Genomic DNA, 19,680 nt, shown 5'->3' with positions numbered 1-19,680 from the left:
AGTCAGAAGATTGTTAAAATTGCCGTCACAAGTTCCAATTGCTGAAGGTGACATATTTTTTACTTTCTCTAATTACCTTACTTTTATGTATTGGGTACAGCACACATTAATTAAAGAGCCCCTATTATGCTTTTTTCTGTCTTTTAGTGTGGTATATAGGTTTTTGTTTATGCAATAGGTGTATAAAGTACAAAAAAACACATTTCACTCCACATGGAGCTTTCTCTCCCACAGACAGCACTTTTTTCTCAACTGCAGAAAATATCCGAAACACATTCCGGTTTGAAATTCCCCAATTAGAGATGTCATTGATTGAGAAAGACAGCCCAGTTTTTCAATTGTGCTGCCTATTGGTGCTTCCTGAGCAAAGCACAGCCCGCCCAGTGGCTTGTTGGAATCTGGTTGACCAATCAGAGTGGGCCAGCTGACCAATCGGAGCAGACTGGGCTTTTCAAGAAGGCGGGCCAAGAGCTCAGACAGAGTGTTTCAGGTGGAGGAGCTGCAGCAATGGCAGCATGAGAAACATAATATGTTTTTTGAACATCAAAGCATGTAAACCTTTCCTAGTAGACCCCAGAAGTACAAATATGACAATGAAAAGGAGTATAATAGGGTCTCTTTAACATCAGTTGGATGTCAATGTACCAGATTTAGCTAAAAAGGCTCATTTTCATCTGTAGTTATAATATATAATAATGCATATAGTATATGAAAAGAGATTGATTAATCAATATACTAATCAATGAAGTGACTAATCATTTCACTTAATACACAGTAACTGACTCCACAAATACTTCATTTTTATTTCCAAATCCATATTTTCAATCCATACAGTTCAAAACCATCAGTCAAAGTGCTCTTTGTTAGAGGAACATAAAAATATACTGTATATACCCGTTCAATTGTGCACAGATTTGAGATGGTGGAAATGTCCACACAAACTTCATTTGTGAATAAATATCTTTCATAGATGTGACATTTTTACAATGGTCTTATTTTCAAGTTTAATATTTGACCGCAAGTAATGTTCTGAAACATATGACGAAACACACAAAAATGTTATATTAAGATTATAGAGCTGCAATTATTTTCATATCACTCTAATCTCTAAAAAGCTAATACATGTATCATGTATCAACACAATACATAATTATCTACTTTCTTGAAAAATGGTCCTGCATAACATTCAGGGATGAGATACTTCATAGGGACCGATTTGAACTATGAACCAGATGAGAGAATATATGATGTTCGATGTGTGCTAGTAAATAACTTGCTACTGCACATACAGGATCTCTGGCTTTACGTGCAGCCTCCCTTTTGCTCAAGTAAGAGCAACAAACTGAAGCTGAAGAGAAGGGCACAAAGGTTGTGAGACTGGGAATGTTTTGTCTAGAGACACAGAAGTAAGATTACCGGTAAGCAATGGCATGGAAAACAATTCTTTCCCTAGTCAACATTTTGAGAGTATAGTGTGCAAAGTCTGATGTTATGTTCTGTGTCTTTAGGCAGCCAGGTTAAAGGGAGATGAAGAAGGGTGGGATGCTGCTACTTGTCAGAGGGAGGAGGTGGTGGAGGCGGCCACTTCTTGTCCTTCTCCTGCGAGGCAGGAGTGTCGGCCTGTGCAAAGGAGTCGGTGGACTGATTGCTGATGCGTAGAGGGGCCAGGCGGCGCAGGTTGGTGGGCGTCCACGGCAGCCTCACCTGGGCCCGCTGCGAAGGACTCACTGTGCTGCCATCGGGCTCGTCCTCCGCCTGCCACGGAGGGATCTGCGTCGGTGCCATGGGGTCCTGGTCTGGCATGAAGGTTGGATTCTCAATTCCAGCTGGTTGTAAGAAAGAAACGGAATTAGTGCTGACAGGATTTGGGAGTTATAGACAGTAACAACTAGTAGTGGAAAGTAACTAAGTACATTTACTTTAAGTTCTGAACTTCAGTCAAATTGTGAGGTTTGTACTTTTTGAGTATTTTCATTTTTCTCTTTCTTTTTCTCCAACAAAAAAAAACCCCCCCCAATTTTTTTTTTTTTTTTTTTTTTTTTAAACCGTGTCTAGTTGGAGCCCGTTGTCACAGTATAGATGCCCTGAGTTTTAAGCAGTTCATTTAAATAACTGCTTGAGAAAACATTCAATGTTTCACAAAACCAGCAAAGCTTAGAGAAAAGTAGCAGAACTTTGTTTTTTTCTTCTTATCTGGCCATTCCGAGGGGCCTGACCTCTAGGTTTGGATCCACTTGACCAAACTACCATACCACTAGCCTGGTCCTACCCATTGACATATATAAGGTCCTACCAGACTCTCGTACATTTCATTTGTACAGAGAGTCTGGCCACTCTCTATTGACAAGTGTTAACTTCCCTGAAGGCGGGTACTCTGTTGAAGTTTAAATCTATTGGATCTGCCCAGAGCCACTCTGGATCTGCCATAACCAATCGCTAACGTTTGGTCGTGACGTCGGCTTAGCATCGCTAGCGTTAGCCTTAGCCAACTCCTTCACCACTAACGGAGCGAGAGAGATGGAAAATCAAACTTTTCCCAAACTCCGTGGGGAGGAGGGCCACAACATCATGGCCACCAACAAAACTCAGCAAACATTGTTGTTGCTCGGGCTTTAACTTCTGGATATTCGGCAGCGCTGCCACAACGGACTGAATGGCTTCGCTCGCATCTTTCTAGTGCACATCCTCAACGTCATCGTTCTCAGCCACTCCCTCTGTTCGCTGATTGAACCGCCAAAAATTTGGCCGGAGAAAACCCAAGACTATACCGCAAACCCAGACGGAGTACTGAAGGAAAATGAAAATTGATCATAAGTACATAGGAGGGCGGAGCCAGGCTGCCATACCACTACATAAAGGAGTTAAAAAGGTAATACTTTATTTCAAGGGGTGTGCATAAGACACTATCATAACCATGACATGACACAGTTTCTTTAAATTTGATAATTAGGCCTGCAATGACATATTCATGAGGTCATGTTGTCTAGGTTAATGTCAAATTGTCATAACACAGAGATTGTTGTCTTCTTTAATGACAAGTTGTCATGACAAACATCTCAAGCAACACTAACTTTGCATTAAAAGTGTCATAATTGACCGAATGACACTTAATGACAACAGTCATAAACTTTCAAAAACACTGTCATGGTGTCGTGTCATGGTTATGACAGCGTCATGTCAGTCTTATCTACACCGCTTCAAATAAATGGTACCATTAAAACCAACTCCACCTCAAACAGCCACAACTGTGAAATACTTCTTACACCTTGATGCATCAGTGATAATCTAATAATGTCAGATGAAATAATAAATCAGTCACGGGACATTTTACTCCAGAATGAGTATTTTGTGATACTATTTCTGATAATGTTTTTGTACTTAAGGAGGATTGTAAATAAAGGACTTTTACTTGTAATGAAGTATTTCTAGAATGTTGTATTGGTACTTTTACTCAAGTAAAGGATCTGAGTAGTTCTTCTTCCACTGATTCATTTTACCTCCTGCTCTGTAGTTGACCCTGAAGGGGAATGAACCACCAGATGCCTCTAAGCCAGAGGCTCCCTCTGAGAACTCAAAACCTAGAAGAAGAAGAAAAAAATAAGAAATTGTTTTTCAAAATAAGGGTTTTCATTAAGCACTTGGGCCATTCAGGGCTTATGTATAGTTTTAAAAACTGAAACGCTGATTCTAACCTTCATTATTAGCATAGTAGTTTTTACTTGTGTCCGTTGATTTCCCATTTGGCATCTGCAGGTAGAAGAATAGTTATTTTATTTGTGAATTACATCTTAAACCAAGTTACAAAATGTGAAAAGCAAAGCCGTAGTACACGTGTTTTGACTCTTATGGCTGGGTATTATTTTTTCTAGTGCTGATTTTAAGTACAATATCAAAATAAATAATAATACTTTTTATTACCTTACTTTCCTGCAAAAACTGTATTCTCTATGTTTTCTCTAATTTTGATTTTGATTTTTTTTTTTAAAGGAATGCAAAAATTGTGATAACTTTTTATTTAAATCAGGTACTATCTGAACAGAAAATATGTTTTAAAAGATTACCAAATCTGGCATGATGTTTGATGAAAGTTTTTGACAGTGCTATGACCACATTTTGATTGCTACCAAAAAAGATTTTTAGGTTTAATACCCAGCCATTAATAAATGTAAATAAATGCCTGTAAATAAAAATGACCTTCTGTTGCTGGTCTTTCTTTGTGTGCTTGGTTATTGTCTTTGCTGGAGCAAGGCCCATCTTTGCAGACTTAAAGGACTCCAAACGGTTTCTCATGGTCCTCTGGAAGATCTCCTGCACCTCATTATCATCTGTGTTGATATCGAAATGGTTCCGGCTGTACCTGTGCAAGTGCTATTCACCAGAAAACAGTAGACAAAAAAATGTGAAAAGAGTCAGTATGAGAATTTGAGAGCAGATTTTTTATAAGACAGAGAGGACAAGAAGACAGTAACTTGTTACTTAAATTGTTACTCATCCAGAGAGTTTGTCATAAGTTTCAGACATTGTTTTTAATGGGACACTTTTACAGTTGTATAATGTCCTATGTGGCTTCTAAAGTTACAAAATAACCCTGATTGTGACAAACTGCAGGGTGCAGGGTTTGAAAGAAGCGCATATTTAGGAGGCAGCTTGCATGAAGCTATTGTGTTGCATGGTGGGAAATGTAGGCTACAGCATTTCTGGAGGTTGTAGGGACTGAAAACCGGGATATCTTGGCCTCTGCTGCATCAATGTTGACCATTCTTTTTTTATATCTCTCGTGAGTCATTAACCTATATGGAAATGCAATGCAATGTTATGAATGTAGTGTGTATAGTGATGTAACTGAAAATGCTTACCTGTTTCCTGCCCTTGTACAGATGCTGTTGCAGCAGGTGATGAGCGTCGATGTCCTCTGTTTCTCTCATACCCTGCATGGTCTTCTCATGCATTTGCAGGCTCACTGATGACACAGGGTTTCTTCTACAGTAGGAATAAAATGCTGTCAGTTACTTCATGTATTTAACACACTCAGAGTACAGCATTAATTTAAGCTTATCATACAAAATATGGTGGAGAATTGGAGCTAGATGGTCAGAGCAAGATAATTTCTACTAGTTTGGTTGCTTGTGGTCACCAGAGGGCGGTGTCTGAGCAGATCTAATGGAAGTAAATTCAATCAAGGACAATTGTAGATCAACCCTGATTTTCAACTTCTAAGTACTTAATGCACCTCTGGTATCTTGTATTTAAAAATGTCAATCTTCAAATTCATGTTTATAGAAAAAAAATGAAAGGAATTGGAGAGTTTTTCAGAAAATGATTGCTCTTAAAGTTTGTTCTTCTATTTACAGACTACCTTCTCCTGTGATTGTGGTGTGAATCAGGTAAAAATGTTTGCTCACCTCATAGCATCAGGATCATCTGACGCAGCAGCCATGATGTCAGGCATGACCTCTGAGAATTCGTCACCAAACTTCTTCTTGAAGTCGATGAATGCAGATTCATTGCGGACAAACTCCAAAGAGCCTCTACGTTCACCCTACAACATCAAGACCAGAGGACTTCCTTTACCGACTGTCATTGACCAGCGCTGAATCTCATGTCTGGTCCTTTAATGTCCACTTGAACAAAACACACTTGAATATACTTATGCAGTATTAGGCCCTCTCACCTCATCCACGTAGCCCACGGCATCCTTGAGGTTCAGCTGATGGAAGACGTTGAAAATGTAGTCCTGTTTCTTCCTCGCCTCCGACGTCAACAAAAACCTTGACATCCACTTCTCCTCAAATATTTTCCACCTTCATAGTGAAAGAAGAGATTGTAGTTTCATTGAAAGCCATTTCATTGGTACTACTTAAATGGTTTTAAACAGGGGCGAATCTAGGATCAGACCTTTTGGGGAGCTCAGCCCCTAATGAGAATGTGACACGGATACAGTGCCTTGCAAATGTGTTAACAATAAATAAATAAAAACTAAAACTTTCCTTGACTGGGTTACAGGTGCATAGCATTGGCAACACATGATTTTTAACTTTTTTCTTTGAATCTGTAATTGTGTGCCCTCTGTCACTAACAGACAAGTTCACAAACTATAACTTGAAGCACTAAAATTGATTTATTTGTTTTATTATTATTATTTTATTATTATAATTTTTAGGGGGGCTGAGATGAAATTTAGGGGCTTGAGCCCCCCTAAAAAGGGTCTGGTTTTAAAGATGTCTTTACATACTTGCCCCTCAGGTAGTTATCTCCTATTTGTCCAGATATATCTTCTATGGCAACAAGCGAGTGTTCAAACACCTAAAAAAAAACAAGAACAGAGATTCTGTAGAAGTTGGACTGCACCCTTGTACATATTGTTTCCTGCTGTTTTGGGTTTTTTTTTTAGCTCTACCTTGTTCTGCACTTTTTCTACGAGTGTGACCTCGGCCACTGCAGCTCTCTTTACTTTAAGCCACGTGACAAAAGGTTTCATTGTTAATCCCTGCAACAGAAGGAAATTCATAGTTAGCTATTATGCCTTTTGTGTGAGAAAGTTACAGAAAAAAAAAGTACCAATATTGTAGTTTTGATCGGTTAAATACAAAGACAGAAAAGTGGTTACCTGAAGAATGACAGTGAAGTACACAACAATGAGAGTAGTGCCGATCATCAGCTTCTTCTCCTTTATTCTCTGGTCATCCAGCATCGCAGCCAGGCCATATGCGACAGCCCCTCGCAGGCCACCGTAGCTCATAATCAGCTGATCTATGAGCGCAATAGGGACCAGCCTGTACTGGTTAAGCCACCAGGTTTGGATAAAGGTACCTGTAGTACACATGCACACAAACACAGTATAATTTGTGACCTCTGACATCAGCTAATGGGCTGTTTGCACTCAAAACCAAGAGCAAAAGACATAAATCTCACCAATGAATCTGTACACAAGGATGAAGAGGAGCGTGAGTAGGATGAAGCCTGTGTTCCACACCCAGATTGTCTTATCAATGGCCGAGATGCCGAGGAACACAAAAATGATGGTTTCTGATCCATTTGCAAAAACCTTCATGACATATCTGACTGTGTTGACAGAGCTCTCAGCCATGTTTGAATTGAGGTACTTCTGGCTGCTCACACCACAGAAGGTGACCCTACAGAACAAAACGCACAGAAATAACTAAACATGTTTTTATGCCTCCTCCTATAAATATTTCTATGTACAGAAAAACAAATGAGTTGTTTTTCATCGAGAACTCACGAAAGGATGGCAGACAGGGAGAGCATATCAGCTGTCAGGTAGGAGAGGTATCCCAAGACGAAGATAAAGCCTGGCTCAATGATCTGGATGTTTTTAGTGTATTTACTCAGTAAAGCGACCAGCAGCCCGAATGCTAAGCCCACGAGGGAACCACCGAACGCCACTATAAAGAAGGAAACTGGAAAGAGCGAGAGGACAAAATATGTTATCCAGTATAACTTGTAAACATGTCTGCATACATATAGCATCTCTAAAACCAAACCTAGCATCTATGGACCCAGGCAGTACCACCTACACCACAAGTTACATTCTTTCCTATTAATGTGTAAATACATTTGACTCCTTACTTATCCCTTTAATGATCTCCACAGCATTTATTCCGGGTCCTCCCAGTTTCACAAACGCATCAAATACATTGAAGAGCACCTAAGAGAAGAAGAAGAAGGTAAATTTTCTATCTTTTGGTAGAATAAGGTTATAAATGGATATCACATATATAGATCTACATTTGTTCATTTCAAATCCTTTCTTCATATTTTTGTTATTATTCCTTATCTGCAGCTCCAATATTGTCTTTAAATGCATCACAAGGGTTCTTCAATTTTCCTGTGTTTCGGGTCTGTAATGCCAATGTGTATTGAATATGAGGCTGTACTAGATGCTTTTACTTGAATATCTTGTTTTTTAATTGAACTCCACATGGTTGGAACATATTTGTTTAAAAGTGTTTCTTTCACTCCCAGAAGTTAAATACTTGGGGGAGAATAATTATCCTCACATAATTATATAACAGTGCAATGCTTTTTTTTTTTTTTTTAAATACGCCTCAGAGATGTCAGAGACTGTCATTAGAAAGGTGTGAAAAGTTGAAAGTAGCTCCCTTTTTCTCCTTCAATCATCACGGAATTCCATGATTCATAACACATACAAGTACTATTTCTCATTAGATCAACCTCCTCAAGGAGCACTTTGATTGACCAGTGAGAGATAAAGTTCAGGCAAGATGACAAGACCTCAGTCAGGATAAAGGTCCTCACTCTGAAGTGCACAATGTTTGTATTCTTTATGCTTTATTCTTATGTCTTAGAAGTGTGGAAATGATGGACATCTCGGCAAACTGTTCTGCTTCTCAGGTAAAAACAACAACATTGTAGCATACGAACCACTGTCACACCGTCGTTGAGCAGCGACTCTCCAAACACCATGATGAAGAGGACCTCATTGACGTGGACTTGCTCAAACACAGCGAGGACGGCTACAGGGTCCACAGCAGCAATCAGACTGCCGAAGAGAAGATACTGCAGCAGACCGATGTCCAAAGCACCTACAGCACAGCACACGGGCCAAAATATACACTTAATTTGGCTTTTATTTAGTTTGAAAGAAGCTGTAAGAAAAGCGGCCCTTTAATCACCCTACAATCCACTAGTTGACTAAAAATCTTCTTCTGAATAAATCCTGGCTCTCTTTTAATTTTATGTTTTTAGCCATACCAGCAGCATGGATTTATGGATGGCAAAGCAGGTTTGACAATCCACCGCTTTGGTCCAGACTGTAACACAACTATTGGATGGATTGCCATGAAATGTGATACAAACACATCAAATACCATTCATGGTAATAGCTATAACTCCATCTCAGACCTCCAATCACTCTCATCAGATAAAAGTATTTCCAACCCTAGTAGGCTACAATGTTTTTTTAGAGCCTGACACTGACACACCTCACACAGTTCAACCTGTAGTCACCCGTCACAGTCCTAGTGGACATTTATTTCACTCCGCACAGCCCTTATTGAAATAAACTACAGAAATAAACAACAAACATAAGTTAACACAATAATGAGAGTGACAAAGCAGCAGGCAGCCTGCTAAAGTGAAAGTCTCTTACCCATGGCTCCTCCCGCCTGACACCCCCACAGCGACAGCCCCAGGGTGGCAGCACACCAGACGGTCCCCAAGATGGCATAGAGCAGGATGCCCCCCAAGTTGGTAAAGAAGAGCTTGTTTGGCATGGAGTAACCCGCGTCCAGGATGATTTGAGGCAACAGGAAGTAAAAGAAGACTCTTGGGGTCAGCGAGAAGGTCTGCTGAAGGTCTGCAGCCCAAATGATCCCACCGAGAATCCAGCCGAAGGCAATGAGCAAGGCACTCTCTGGGATCACATTAGTCACAAAGGAAGGGAGGGACTCGATGACTGAGAGAAGAGAAGAGAAGAGAAGAGAAGAGAAGAGAAGAGAAGAGAAGAGAAGAGAAGAGAAGAGAAGAGAAGAGAAAGAGAAGAGAAGAGAAGAGAAGTTTTTTTTCTTTAAAAATGTATCAGAAACTATAATGTGAAACTTTATCTATTGGGATCCCACACAAGCAAGTGTAGTTTCATAATAAGCAGTAATAAGACTGAATCTTAAATTCTTAGATATTCAGATTTGACTGACAAAGTTTAAAACGCATCATACCTAAACCATGAAACTAAAACTCAGTGAGGTTGCAAAATTTACAAATGATCAACTGAGAAAGTGCTACTTTTTGTTCTTGGCATATGATTAACCAGCATGGTGATGCATATGAAGGGTTATAAATCTCTCTGTGTAACTAAAGACTTTTCTTAAGGTCGATTTAATGGCCTGACAAAGTGTTACATATTTAATAATCAAACCTACTGAACCATAAGAATAGACCCATTTCAAAATGTTGATTTCTCTTTCTAGCCCACAGGGCTAAAGATTAGTTGTAACAATATGCTCTATTTAAAAGTAGTTAAAGAATAAGTTGAGAAATTTTTGATGAAGGTCTGTTATATTTCAATGCTGTGTTTATATTTGTGCATGAGAGTGGAACCCAAAGGAAGCTAAAAGAGCAAGTAGAAGATCAGTGCAACCTGTAAATGTGATGCATCGAACATTAAACGATGAAGTGATTATAAAAGGTCAAAAACTTGTGACAATCTGTGGAATTTCTAATCCAGTGTTCTCAGGAACATCATGCTATCGTGATAACACAGACTAGTGTTCACTGATAGCAGAAGGGACACTGTTTGTTACAATATAAGAGCCATATGCAATTTAAAAAGAACAAATAGATAATAAAAATGTCTCCCTTTCCAAAAATTTAAGTATTGGCACCGTTAAAGTCCCTGAAAAAAAAAAAAAGCTTCTTATTATTAATTTGAATTATTAATGGGGTCCGGGCTATTTCACAAAAAAACAAACTTGATAAGTTTTGGAAAGGTTTCCTGAAGCATAACGAAAAAAAACGAGAATGATGAACTGATGCTAAATGCTAATAGGGCGGTGTGGTTTCTTTCTCCTTCTCTTATTTTTATATGTGTATTGGCTCCCTTCTTGTAAAAGACAATAAAACGTTAGGGTCCTAGATGAACATATCATTTTCAGTCAAACTTAGAACAGTTTGGGTTATTTATTTGTGTTTTTGTTCTAGCTCTTGTGAGTTGTGAGAAACCTTTAGATTTATTTAGAAAATGTTCAGGGGCTTTAAAATACAAGTTCAAATGAATATTCCCTTCTTTCACAAAACACATTTTTGTTTTAAAATGTAATAAAATGTTTTCAGTACGAGATAATATGTATAATTCATGCATTTGCCAACATGTGGAAGATCTTCCAGAGTGTGTAAGAAGATGATAACATTGTAATTATTTGACATTAGGCGGGTTAAAAATAGCTCAACATTATCTTGTTTGACAAAAGAATCTGTCACAATATCCAAATTATGCATGACGTAACTCTAATAGGCTGGTGCTTCGCTATTTTCTTAACTTCTTTTTTCAAGTTGAGATAGTAGTAATAGGTGACTGGTAGTCCATATCTATCAGTCTACATCATAAAAAAAAACACTTTTGTAGGACATTTCATTTCGTAAAATGTTTGTTACATACCCAATTTAGCCAAAACAGCCACCAATATCCATAATGCAACTAGGTAAGGGGTCTTTACATGGTTCCACTTAAAGGTCACGATGGATATTCCTGTGATGACCCTGGAGCCATTGTCTTGTTCAGTCTGATTCAAGTTCGATTTGAACTCAGACAGCGGCTTCAGATGGGACTCTTGATGCAGTAGCGCCACGTCCCCGTTCACGCTTGTGACCCCTGAGATAAGGCAGATGGGTAACACTGACCCCAGCAGCCAGAGGTGTACATATCTGCAGCGTTGCATTCGATCAAATTGATTTAAAAATGTAGTGGGAAAAAAAGTCCTTTTATCGCAGATAGTCAAGCAGGTCAACTGTTTGTACCAAGACCAGACCAAACTGCCGGGCAGTGTGTCACACCTCTTATCCCTCCTTTTCTTTTTGTAGGTATGTGCTTTCTCTGTCTTTTGTTTACTATCACTTTCTATCTTTTCTCTTCTCTTTCCCTCTAGTGCTCCATCTTTCTATCTCAGTCTGTGACTTTGTGTCCTGCGGCAGTCTGTGGTCACCAGCGGCGCAGTGAATTCAGAAGTGTGCAGAACTCTGGACTCAGCCTTTTATATGTACAGTGTCTCCTCTATGACAAGGTTATGTGTGTGTGTGTGTGTGTGTGTGTGTGTGTGTGTGTGTGTGTGTGTGTGTGTGTGTGTGTGTGTGTGTGTGTGCGTGTGCGTGTGTGTGTGTGTGTGTGTGTGTGTGTATGCGTGTGTGTGTGTGTGTGTGTGTGTGTGTGTGTGTGGGCGTGCGTGTGGGGCGTGCTGCGCGTGTGTGTGTGTGTGTGTGTGTGTGTGTGTGTGTGTGTGTGCGCGTGTGTGTGGGTGTGCGTGTGTGTGTGTGTGATCATAGGTAGGGGGGGTACCGGATGTCCAAGAAAGGTCTCCAGTTATTCAGTCACGTTTGAAACATCCACCAGTCACTACTTTGTTTGCGCTTTTTCCGGTCTCTAAACACATCAACTCAAGTTTGTGTGTGTCTGGGAGTGAGGAAGTGAGCGATGGAGCAGAGGTCATTTGATGTTGAATGAATACCTCCGTGCGTTTGGTAACATTTCCACTGGCTTCGTAGGACAGCTTTGTGCTTAGTAATGATTTACGTTGCCGTTACTCAATCTCGGTTAAAGACTCCCAGTCCTTTGACGTAGGAGAGAGATGACAAAGCTGTCCTCTCACCCTCCCGAAATAAACTTATACTATGATATAATGGAGCTATGATTCACATCATAAGCTTATTCCTTTGTTTTGTCCTGAAACGTTTGACATTTACTTTATGATACTGATTTTTAAAGGATAAGTCCAGGAGCTCCATTGTTGTCCATAAACTGTAAACTGGGGTGGTGATGGCACAGTGGATATGACACATACCTTGAGTGTGGGGGTTCTGGGTTCGATTCCCACTGCGATACATCAACCAATGTGTCCTTGAGCAAGACACTTAAAGTGATGGTTCGGAGTAATTTCACCCTAGGGTCCTTTGCACCATGACCTCGAGCCAAACACCCCCCCAGAAGCTTTTTTCACCTGGGTCGAACATTGGGAGAGTTAGCTAGAGTAGCGTTATCAGCTGAATAGCTTAGCGCAGGGGCTAATGGACCCACATTTGTATCTCGTAAGTTACCCCACTAATAATGCCCGAAATGATACCAAACGTCTACAAGTAGTACAAATAGGTTATGCTCTCATAAAACGATGGATTGGAAAGTTTGTAAGTACACCAGAAGTTTATGAACACTTGCCTGCTCTCTTCAGCTCTCTGTTGCTGCTGCTGCTGCTGCTGCTGCTGCTGCTGCTACCTGCAGTTAGACGAGTGCTTAGGGCCGTCTACAAATTACTACACCAAAAAGAGTTACAACAAAAATATTTATTAATTCAATGATTAAATAAGGTAATGTCTCCAAACTTACCTCAATTATTACTTGTCTCCTGCTAGTTATACTACAACACTTACTTAAAAAAAAAAAGTTAAATTAATAAATATTTTTGTTGCATCTCTTTTCGGTGTTGTAATTTGTAGACGGCCCTAAGCACTCATCTTACAGCAGCAGCAACAACAACAGCAGAGAGCAGAAGCCAGCAGGCAAGTGTTATTTACATAAACTTCTGGTGTACAAACGTGGGTCCATTAGCCCCTGCGCTAAGCTATTCAGCTGATAACGCTACTCTAGCTAACTCTCCCAATGTTCGACCCAGGTGAAAAAAGCTTCTGGGGGGGTGTTTGGCTCGAGGTCATGGTGCAAAGGACCCTAGGGTGAATTACTCCGAACCATCACTTTAACCCCTAGTTGCTACAGAGGCGTGCGACTGTTGATAAATACAATATATAGCAACTATAGTCACTTTGGATAAAAGCGGCTAAATGGCATGTAATTTGTTGTAATGTAAATAAAAATTTAAAAAAACAGTGATCCAAACCATTGAACTGGGCACTGTAGTTTATTTAGACTAAATCCTGCATACGCCGTCCTGATGCAATAAACACTAAAACACCAAATGTGTGTTAATCCACAGCTAAAAATTGTCCCCCAAAAATACACTGTGTACTCCTCTTTGAGTAAAATTACTGAAAACCACAGTGCCCCTCTGTTTAGGAAAAATACTGAGCCTCTTTACAAAATGAAACTGTATATTTGTGAGCCATTATTAATCAATAGGCTTGGGAGTTCCACACAGTATAAAGTTGGAAAGTATTAATTGGCAGAGTAACACATTGTTGGTTTTGGTCTTTTCGTGAGATTTGTTGACTTTAAGAAGAAAGAATATAAAATATCAGCAGCTTTATCCTTAAAATTAACACTTAATGTATCTCTCCAAAGCAAAGATAGATTAGTCTTCTTACAGTAGGCTACTTTTAAGTACATACTCTAAGCATTGATTCACTGAACTTGTTGTATAATGATGACCGACTGTTTTGAGCCAAGTGTCCCACATTGTGGGAATAGTACAAGGGACAATAGCCTCATTGGTAAGATGAACTGCTTTGATGATTTGATACACGTAAGCTCTTACGCACACGCAATGTGTTGCACGCACCGGTGTGTGCCAGTATGTCTCTCATAAGACACAAAAATATTATTTATTTATTCCATTTACTTAGTTAAAGTAATGTATTCAAAACCTTACTGTACTTAAGTAAAACTATGTAAGTATTCAGCTTAAAGTATTCATTGTGCTGTAAAATGTTCCCTGTCAGTGTTTTACTATTATATCTGATGTTTTTGTATTAATATTACTGATGTATTAATGTGTGTGTTGCATTTTACTGCTGTAGATGTTTAAGGTTCTGCTAATTTTAACTCCTGTATATACTGTTGGGTAGTTTAATCTACAGCAATGCATCATATTCCATATGTTTGTTGCGTCGTTGTCCTGAAAAGTGTCTAAAAAGTCAACTTTTCATGTTGTCAGAAAAACAGCCCTGTTTTCGTGACAGCTGATCCAAAAGGCTTTTTAAACAGTTCATCTATTTTAAGAAGTAGGTGAGTTATCTCAACATTTAAATAAACACTTCATCCTTCAGTTGATCACATCATTCAAAATCAACACACCTGGAGATCCATGGTTTACATGTTACAGAAAGGGAATGACATATTGTTATTTGAAGAGGAACTAAAACTGTCATGAAAATGGTGTGGAATAAAGTACAATATATAAGATGTAGTGGATTAGAAGTGCAAGTACAAGTACCTCGTATTTGTACTTACAGTAAGAATAGTGCTTGAGTAAATTAGTTACATTCCACCACTAGTTTCTGATGTGCTCTAAAGAACATTTAGCTGCACAGCCTGTACAGTCAAGCATGAAATGCCCTTTTCAGCCTTATTAACTAATGACCTAATACATATTGCTATACAGTGGCTGTCCTCTTAAACATTTCAATCATTCTAAAGTGGACACAGCTCTGTGCACACTTTTACGAGAGGTCAACTTCGTGGTGAAAAGGAAGTCACACAGAGGTTGTTTTTAGACTGGGAGGTACATTAGCTGCAGTTAAAGATTAGTGTTTGTCAGGCTGCTGTGATAAAAACATTTTTTTGCTCAAGAAAATTAGTCATTTGTGACCCAGCAAACACTTTAGTGTAACAAATGTGGATCAAGTTATATTACATCAGTTCTTCTTGAAATACAAGTGTGTATGTCTAGTTTTAAACATTTAAATGTAAGTGCATGCTAATGGTTTCCCCACTGCAGAACAATCAAACATTTAGTCTTATTTTCTTTGTATCCAAAAAAGTTGAATCCCTTTATGAAATAGCAGACTTAGCAAGCGATCTGGTGATTTCCGCAGGGTTGTGCAGTGTCACCAAACGGCTCATTTGTGTGACGTCCTGTTGTGTTCTTTAACCTCCCAATATAGCACGTAGATTTTATATTTCACAATAATTATTTTTTTTCCGTCAGATGGTTTACAGATTTGACATTTCCTCATTTGAAGGCAGCTTCATTTCATGGAGAAAGAGAGAAGGAAAAGAGATAAGCGACTGGGCTTTGTGCTGGAGCTTGTTGCAGTTGAGGATTAGTGTTCCTCAGGTTACAGTGGTGATATCAGGTTTTTTGGGGTGATTTGTTTGTTTTAGAACATATTTATAACTATTTTAAGTCAAATTTTAAGTGTCTAACCTCTCAAACTTGCAAAATTTGTTTCTTTTCACAAAGATGTAAAGACAAATGTCAGTAGCTGCAGAAACATCTACTAAAACTAAACACATTATTTTGTTATCACTTATAATGTCTTGTGCAAGTTACTGTCAGTACAAACAGAACTGTAACCTTTTCAGACAAAGGCAGCACAGATTAACACTGAAGCTGCCAAAACATCTCTCACACGCTATATCTACTGTAAAAAAACAACAAGAAAAACACACAAAAAAGTTAGTTAATTGTGTCGTATTTCATTGTTTGGTTATCAACATCAGTCATTTTCTGGATAATCTACAGACAACCACAGTCCCATATTTATGTCAGTGGAGTTGTATACAAACACATGCACACACACGCACACACAAATGCATTAACATTTACATTGTCCACAGTGCCGCAACTCATTTGGGTCTGTTGTGTATACATGAATTGCTATTTACCATGTTCTAGGACAAGACAAGTACTCCGGCTTCATCTGGTGAGACATATACATTAACAGAGGTCAAGCTTTCTTTAGGCCGCCATTTATCTGAAATTCATTTTTTCAGAAGTGGATTTTGTCCACAACCATTTAAAGCGTTTGCATGTCAATTAAAGGCGGAAAAGCCCCAAAAAATAATCTTAAAAAAATAAAACTGTCTGTCAATACCATGTATTGATACATATTTTACAGACAAACCCTGAACCTTGGAATGAGGTTGGGCGATACAAGTGGTTATTTTATCCAATAGACATCAAGGAAGAAGCCAAGGCACATGTCTTTTACGCCGAAACGCGTTGAAGTTTTTATCTTATTCTTAGAATGTGCCAGATGCATTAAAGGCATTATATATATATATTTTTTTTTTTCCTAAAAGACTAGTGCTTTGGCTTCTTCCTTGAAGAACAGCACCGCCTTTTTTTTTTTTAATCACTAATAGAAGTTCCAAGAAGCTCTCCAGTCTCTTCCGTTCTTCATCGATTTTATCCATTGATGATTTCTTATTTGAATTTCCGTAAAGGTTACTATATCAACATATACAGTATCTGCCTATCACTATATACAATTACATATACCGTAATAAAACATTTTATACACATCACACATACATTTCTTCATGTACAACTGTGAGATGAACACCCCTGGCGTCTCTGTAGTCTCTCCCGGTACTTTAAGTATTTCCACTTTATATTACGTCATACTGCTACTCTACTTTTCAGGGTGAAATAATCTACAGACCTTGATATAAGTGGGATGGACAAAATATTAGAACATTGGGTGTCCTGAAAAGCACCCTAAAATAAAATGTATAATTATTATTGTTATTCATGAAGGGGTGATTTATTTCAGGACTGTTTTATTAGACTTGTAAGACTAGTTTTAGCTACAGTAAGTAAATGTAAATGGACTGCTTTTACATAGTACAGGAACCATTCATCATTCACACACATTCATACACCGTGGCCGGGGCTGCCCTACAAGGTGCCACGTGCTCAACAGATAAACATTCACACACATTTACACTCTGATGGTGTAGCATCGGGAGCAATTTGGGGTTCAGTGTCTTGCCCAAAGACACTTAGACATGGGACTGCATGGCCAGAGTTCGAACCACCAACCTTCCAATTGGCAGGCAACTGCTCTTAACTGAGCCACAGCTGCCTAGTGTGCCTAAAAAACTGGCAGCTACGTGTGTGATCAGCTTTTAAAATAGGATGCATTTTAGAGATTAAGCTACTTAAAAGTAGAGATGTTCCGATACCGATACCAGTATCGGTATCGGCTCCGATACTGCCTAAAACGCTGGTATCGGTATCGGGAAGTACTGGAGTTTATGCACCGATCCGATACCACGTAATGAAGCCCTAAAGAAAATCTATGTTAAAGTAGTTTATTTATGTTCTTTTTCATTAAAACTATAAAAGAAAGTTCTGGGGCATTCCTTGTTTGCGTTTGTTCATGTTTCACAAAGAGTTTAACCTGAGCCAGACCGACAACAAAGAAAGAAATCATATCACATCCATACAGAGATAGTAGTATACAGATGTTAAAACATAATGAAATATATGACACGCTGGTATCGGATCGGTACTCGGTATCGGCCGATACGCAAGTTCAGGTATCGGAATCGGTATCGGGAAGCAAAAAAGTGGTATCGGACCATCTCTACTTAAAAGTAATTATGATTAGCTCTACCTCAACCTGCTACAATATTAAAATGCTTACATGTTAACAGATCATTAATAATAAGCCAATAACATAATATGTATACTATTATTAGACTAAAAGGATTTTTTGGCTGTTTGTTGCAATAGTGAAACTATAAATGCAGGACTTTTACTTGTAATGGAGTACATTGTGATGTCAACCCCCTTTACTTGGAAGTGTAAATTCTGCACTCTAATCACTGTCAAAAAGCCCTAATCACAATTTAATGCAACCTCTAAATAAGTCACCACGACTTTATCAAAATACATGCTCAACTAAATCATATTTATTATTAAAATAACTGACTTACTGAATTTGCAGAGCCAGCTGACCAGGACCCACAGGGCCACCAGGTACGGGGTGGAGACATGTTCCCACCTCCAGCTCACAACAGCCAGAGAGGTGCTTCCTTCACTACTGTTATTTCCAGGGCCAGAACTTGGAGCCACCTCGGTCCTGTTGCTTAAATTTGTGATGGTCATTGTAGTGACATCACTGGCCGGAGTCTCGCCTCTGGACTCCATCAGGAACATGCAGATAAAAAGTGCGAATTGCCATGTAGCTGCCATGTTTGGGGAAAATTGCTCCACAAACTCTTACTGCAAAAGTTATTTAGACTGTTGACTCAAGTGCTGCAGGTCAACCTCAGATTATGAGTCATTTCATTCCTCTCCTGTGTCTCCTCCTTCCTTCTCAGGTCAGTTTCACGTTGTTCTTACCTATGTCCACATCTTTGGCCTGAGCACTGTGGCCCCCTCTCTGCTCTCTCCTCTCTGTCAGGATACAGCTTTTAACAGCCGCTGAAGGTCAGCCCATTCTAATGCTCGTCTTTCTCCTCCCACTCTCAACCCAGATCAGCTAGTTTGGCCACTTTCCTCAATGGAACATTTGATTCTCCTGTCTTTTCTCTATTGGCTATGAATGTTTTATAAGCCGATTTTCACCAAATGTACCAAATTGTTTGCATAAGACCCTAATTTTAGAAGTTATTATTTATTTGAATACTTTTAGAAGCAAACATTTAAGTAAGAGCTTAGTTGAAGTAGTTGGTATGTTTCAACATTTTCAAAAATAGTTAGTTTCGTTTTACATCCTAGATCTTATTTTCTTATTGTTTGGTTTCCCTCCGTGACGCCATGTGCACGGAGCTCAAAGCAGCCAAGGTCTGCCAAGCTCCGGGGTATCTCTGAGGACCTCCGTGAAGCGCTTTGAGCCATCAGGTGGATCTTGAGCAGAAATCATCGAAATATCTCTTGAAATATTTTTTTCTAGCAAAAATGCCAAACTTTCCCTAATTCCAGCTTCTCAGTTGTGAAGATGATATGCTTTTTCTTTGACTTCTGTGAATGTAAATTGAATATCTTTGGATTTTAAATATTTAATATGGCAAAATAATCAATTTCGGATCTGCTAAGTGTCGACATCAAAGAACGTGCCTCTGTTTTATACAGTCTATGGTTCCATTCAATCGCCCTTGTGTCTTTGTCCCCTTGTCGGTTCATCATTGTTGCTTTAATGTTTGTAGTTTTTGTTACCTGTTAGTCTGTCTGCATCTGGACCATAGACTGCAAGCCTTGTTTCTTGACAAATGATTGAACTGTACCAGTCTGCCTGTCCTCGTCTGCATTTGGGTCCTTCCCCTGCTGCCTGCTCTCCAACCCTGACACTAAACCAGCGGACCTTTTAAAT

General features: G+C 39.1%; 1 protein-coding gene across 2 annotated transcripts; it reads right to left on the bottom strand.

The window, feature by feature from the left end:
* Window positions 1–779: 779 nt before the first annotated feature.
* On the bottom strand, window positions 780–18,765 carry slc9a3.2 (solute carrier family 9 member A3, tandem duplicate 2). Of its 2 annotated transcripts, none has more exons than XM_039821230.1 (16): window positions 18,302–18,765; window positions 9,131–9,436; window positions 8,404–8,564; window positions 7,588–7,666; window positions 7,241–7,418; window positions 6,913–7,133; window positions 6,608–6,810; window positions 6,398–6,487; window positions 6,233–6,303; window positions 5,672–5,801; window positions 5,403–5,539; window positions 4,857–4,980; window positions 4,195–4,368; window positions 3,693–3,747; window positions 3,498–3,578; window positions 780–1,826 (listed from the first exon to the last, which is right to left on the bottom strand). In XM_039821230.1, exons 1-16 carry the CDS (start codon window positions 18,558–18,560, stop codon window positions 1,549–1,551), a joined length of 2,547 nt encoding a protein of 848 aa, XP_039677164.1. In that variant the 5' UTR covers window positions 18,561–18,765; the 3' UTR covers window positions 780–1,548. The 2 variants fall into 2 exon arrangements, with proteins under 2 accessions (XP_039677164.1, XP_039677162.1); XM_039821228.1 differs by lacking the exon at window positions 18,302–18,765 and adding an exon at window positions 11,135–11,696.
* Window positions 18,766–19,680: the final 915 nt, after the last annotated feature.

Source organism: Perca fluviatilis, chromosome 13, assembly GCF_010015445.1.
Source record: "Perca fluviatilis chromosome 13, GENO_Pfluv_1.0, whole genome shotgun sequence".
Lineage (NCBI taxonomy): Eukaryota > Metazoa > Chordata > Actinopteri > Perciformes > Percidae > Perca > Perca fluviatilis.
This window is presented reverse-complemented; position numbering and strand designations above follow the sequence as displayed.

Bases quoted from the DNA above. Each gene is read 5' to 3' on its own strand.
- slc9a3.2 (XM_039821228.1), bottom strand. From the start codon at position 11,414: ATGCAACGCTGCAGATATGTACACCTCTGGCTGCTGGGGTCAGTGTTA. The intron at 3,748-4,194 runs GTCATTTTTATT...TTCTACCTGCAG, and splicing joins AGAAAGACCAGCAACAGAAG to ATGCCAAATGGGAAATCAAC. The intron at 3,579-3,692 runs GTTAGAATCAGC...TTCTTCTTCTAG, and splicing joins CTACTATGCTAATAATGAAG to GTTTTGAGTTCTCAGAGGGA.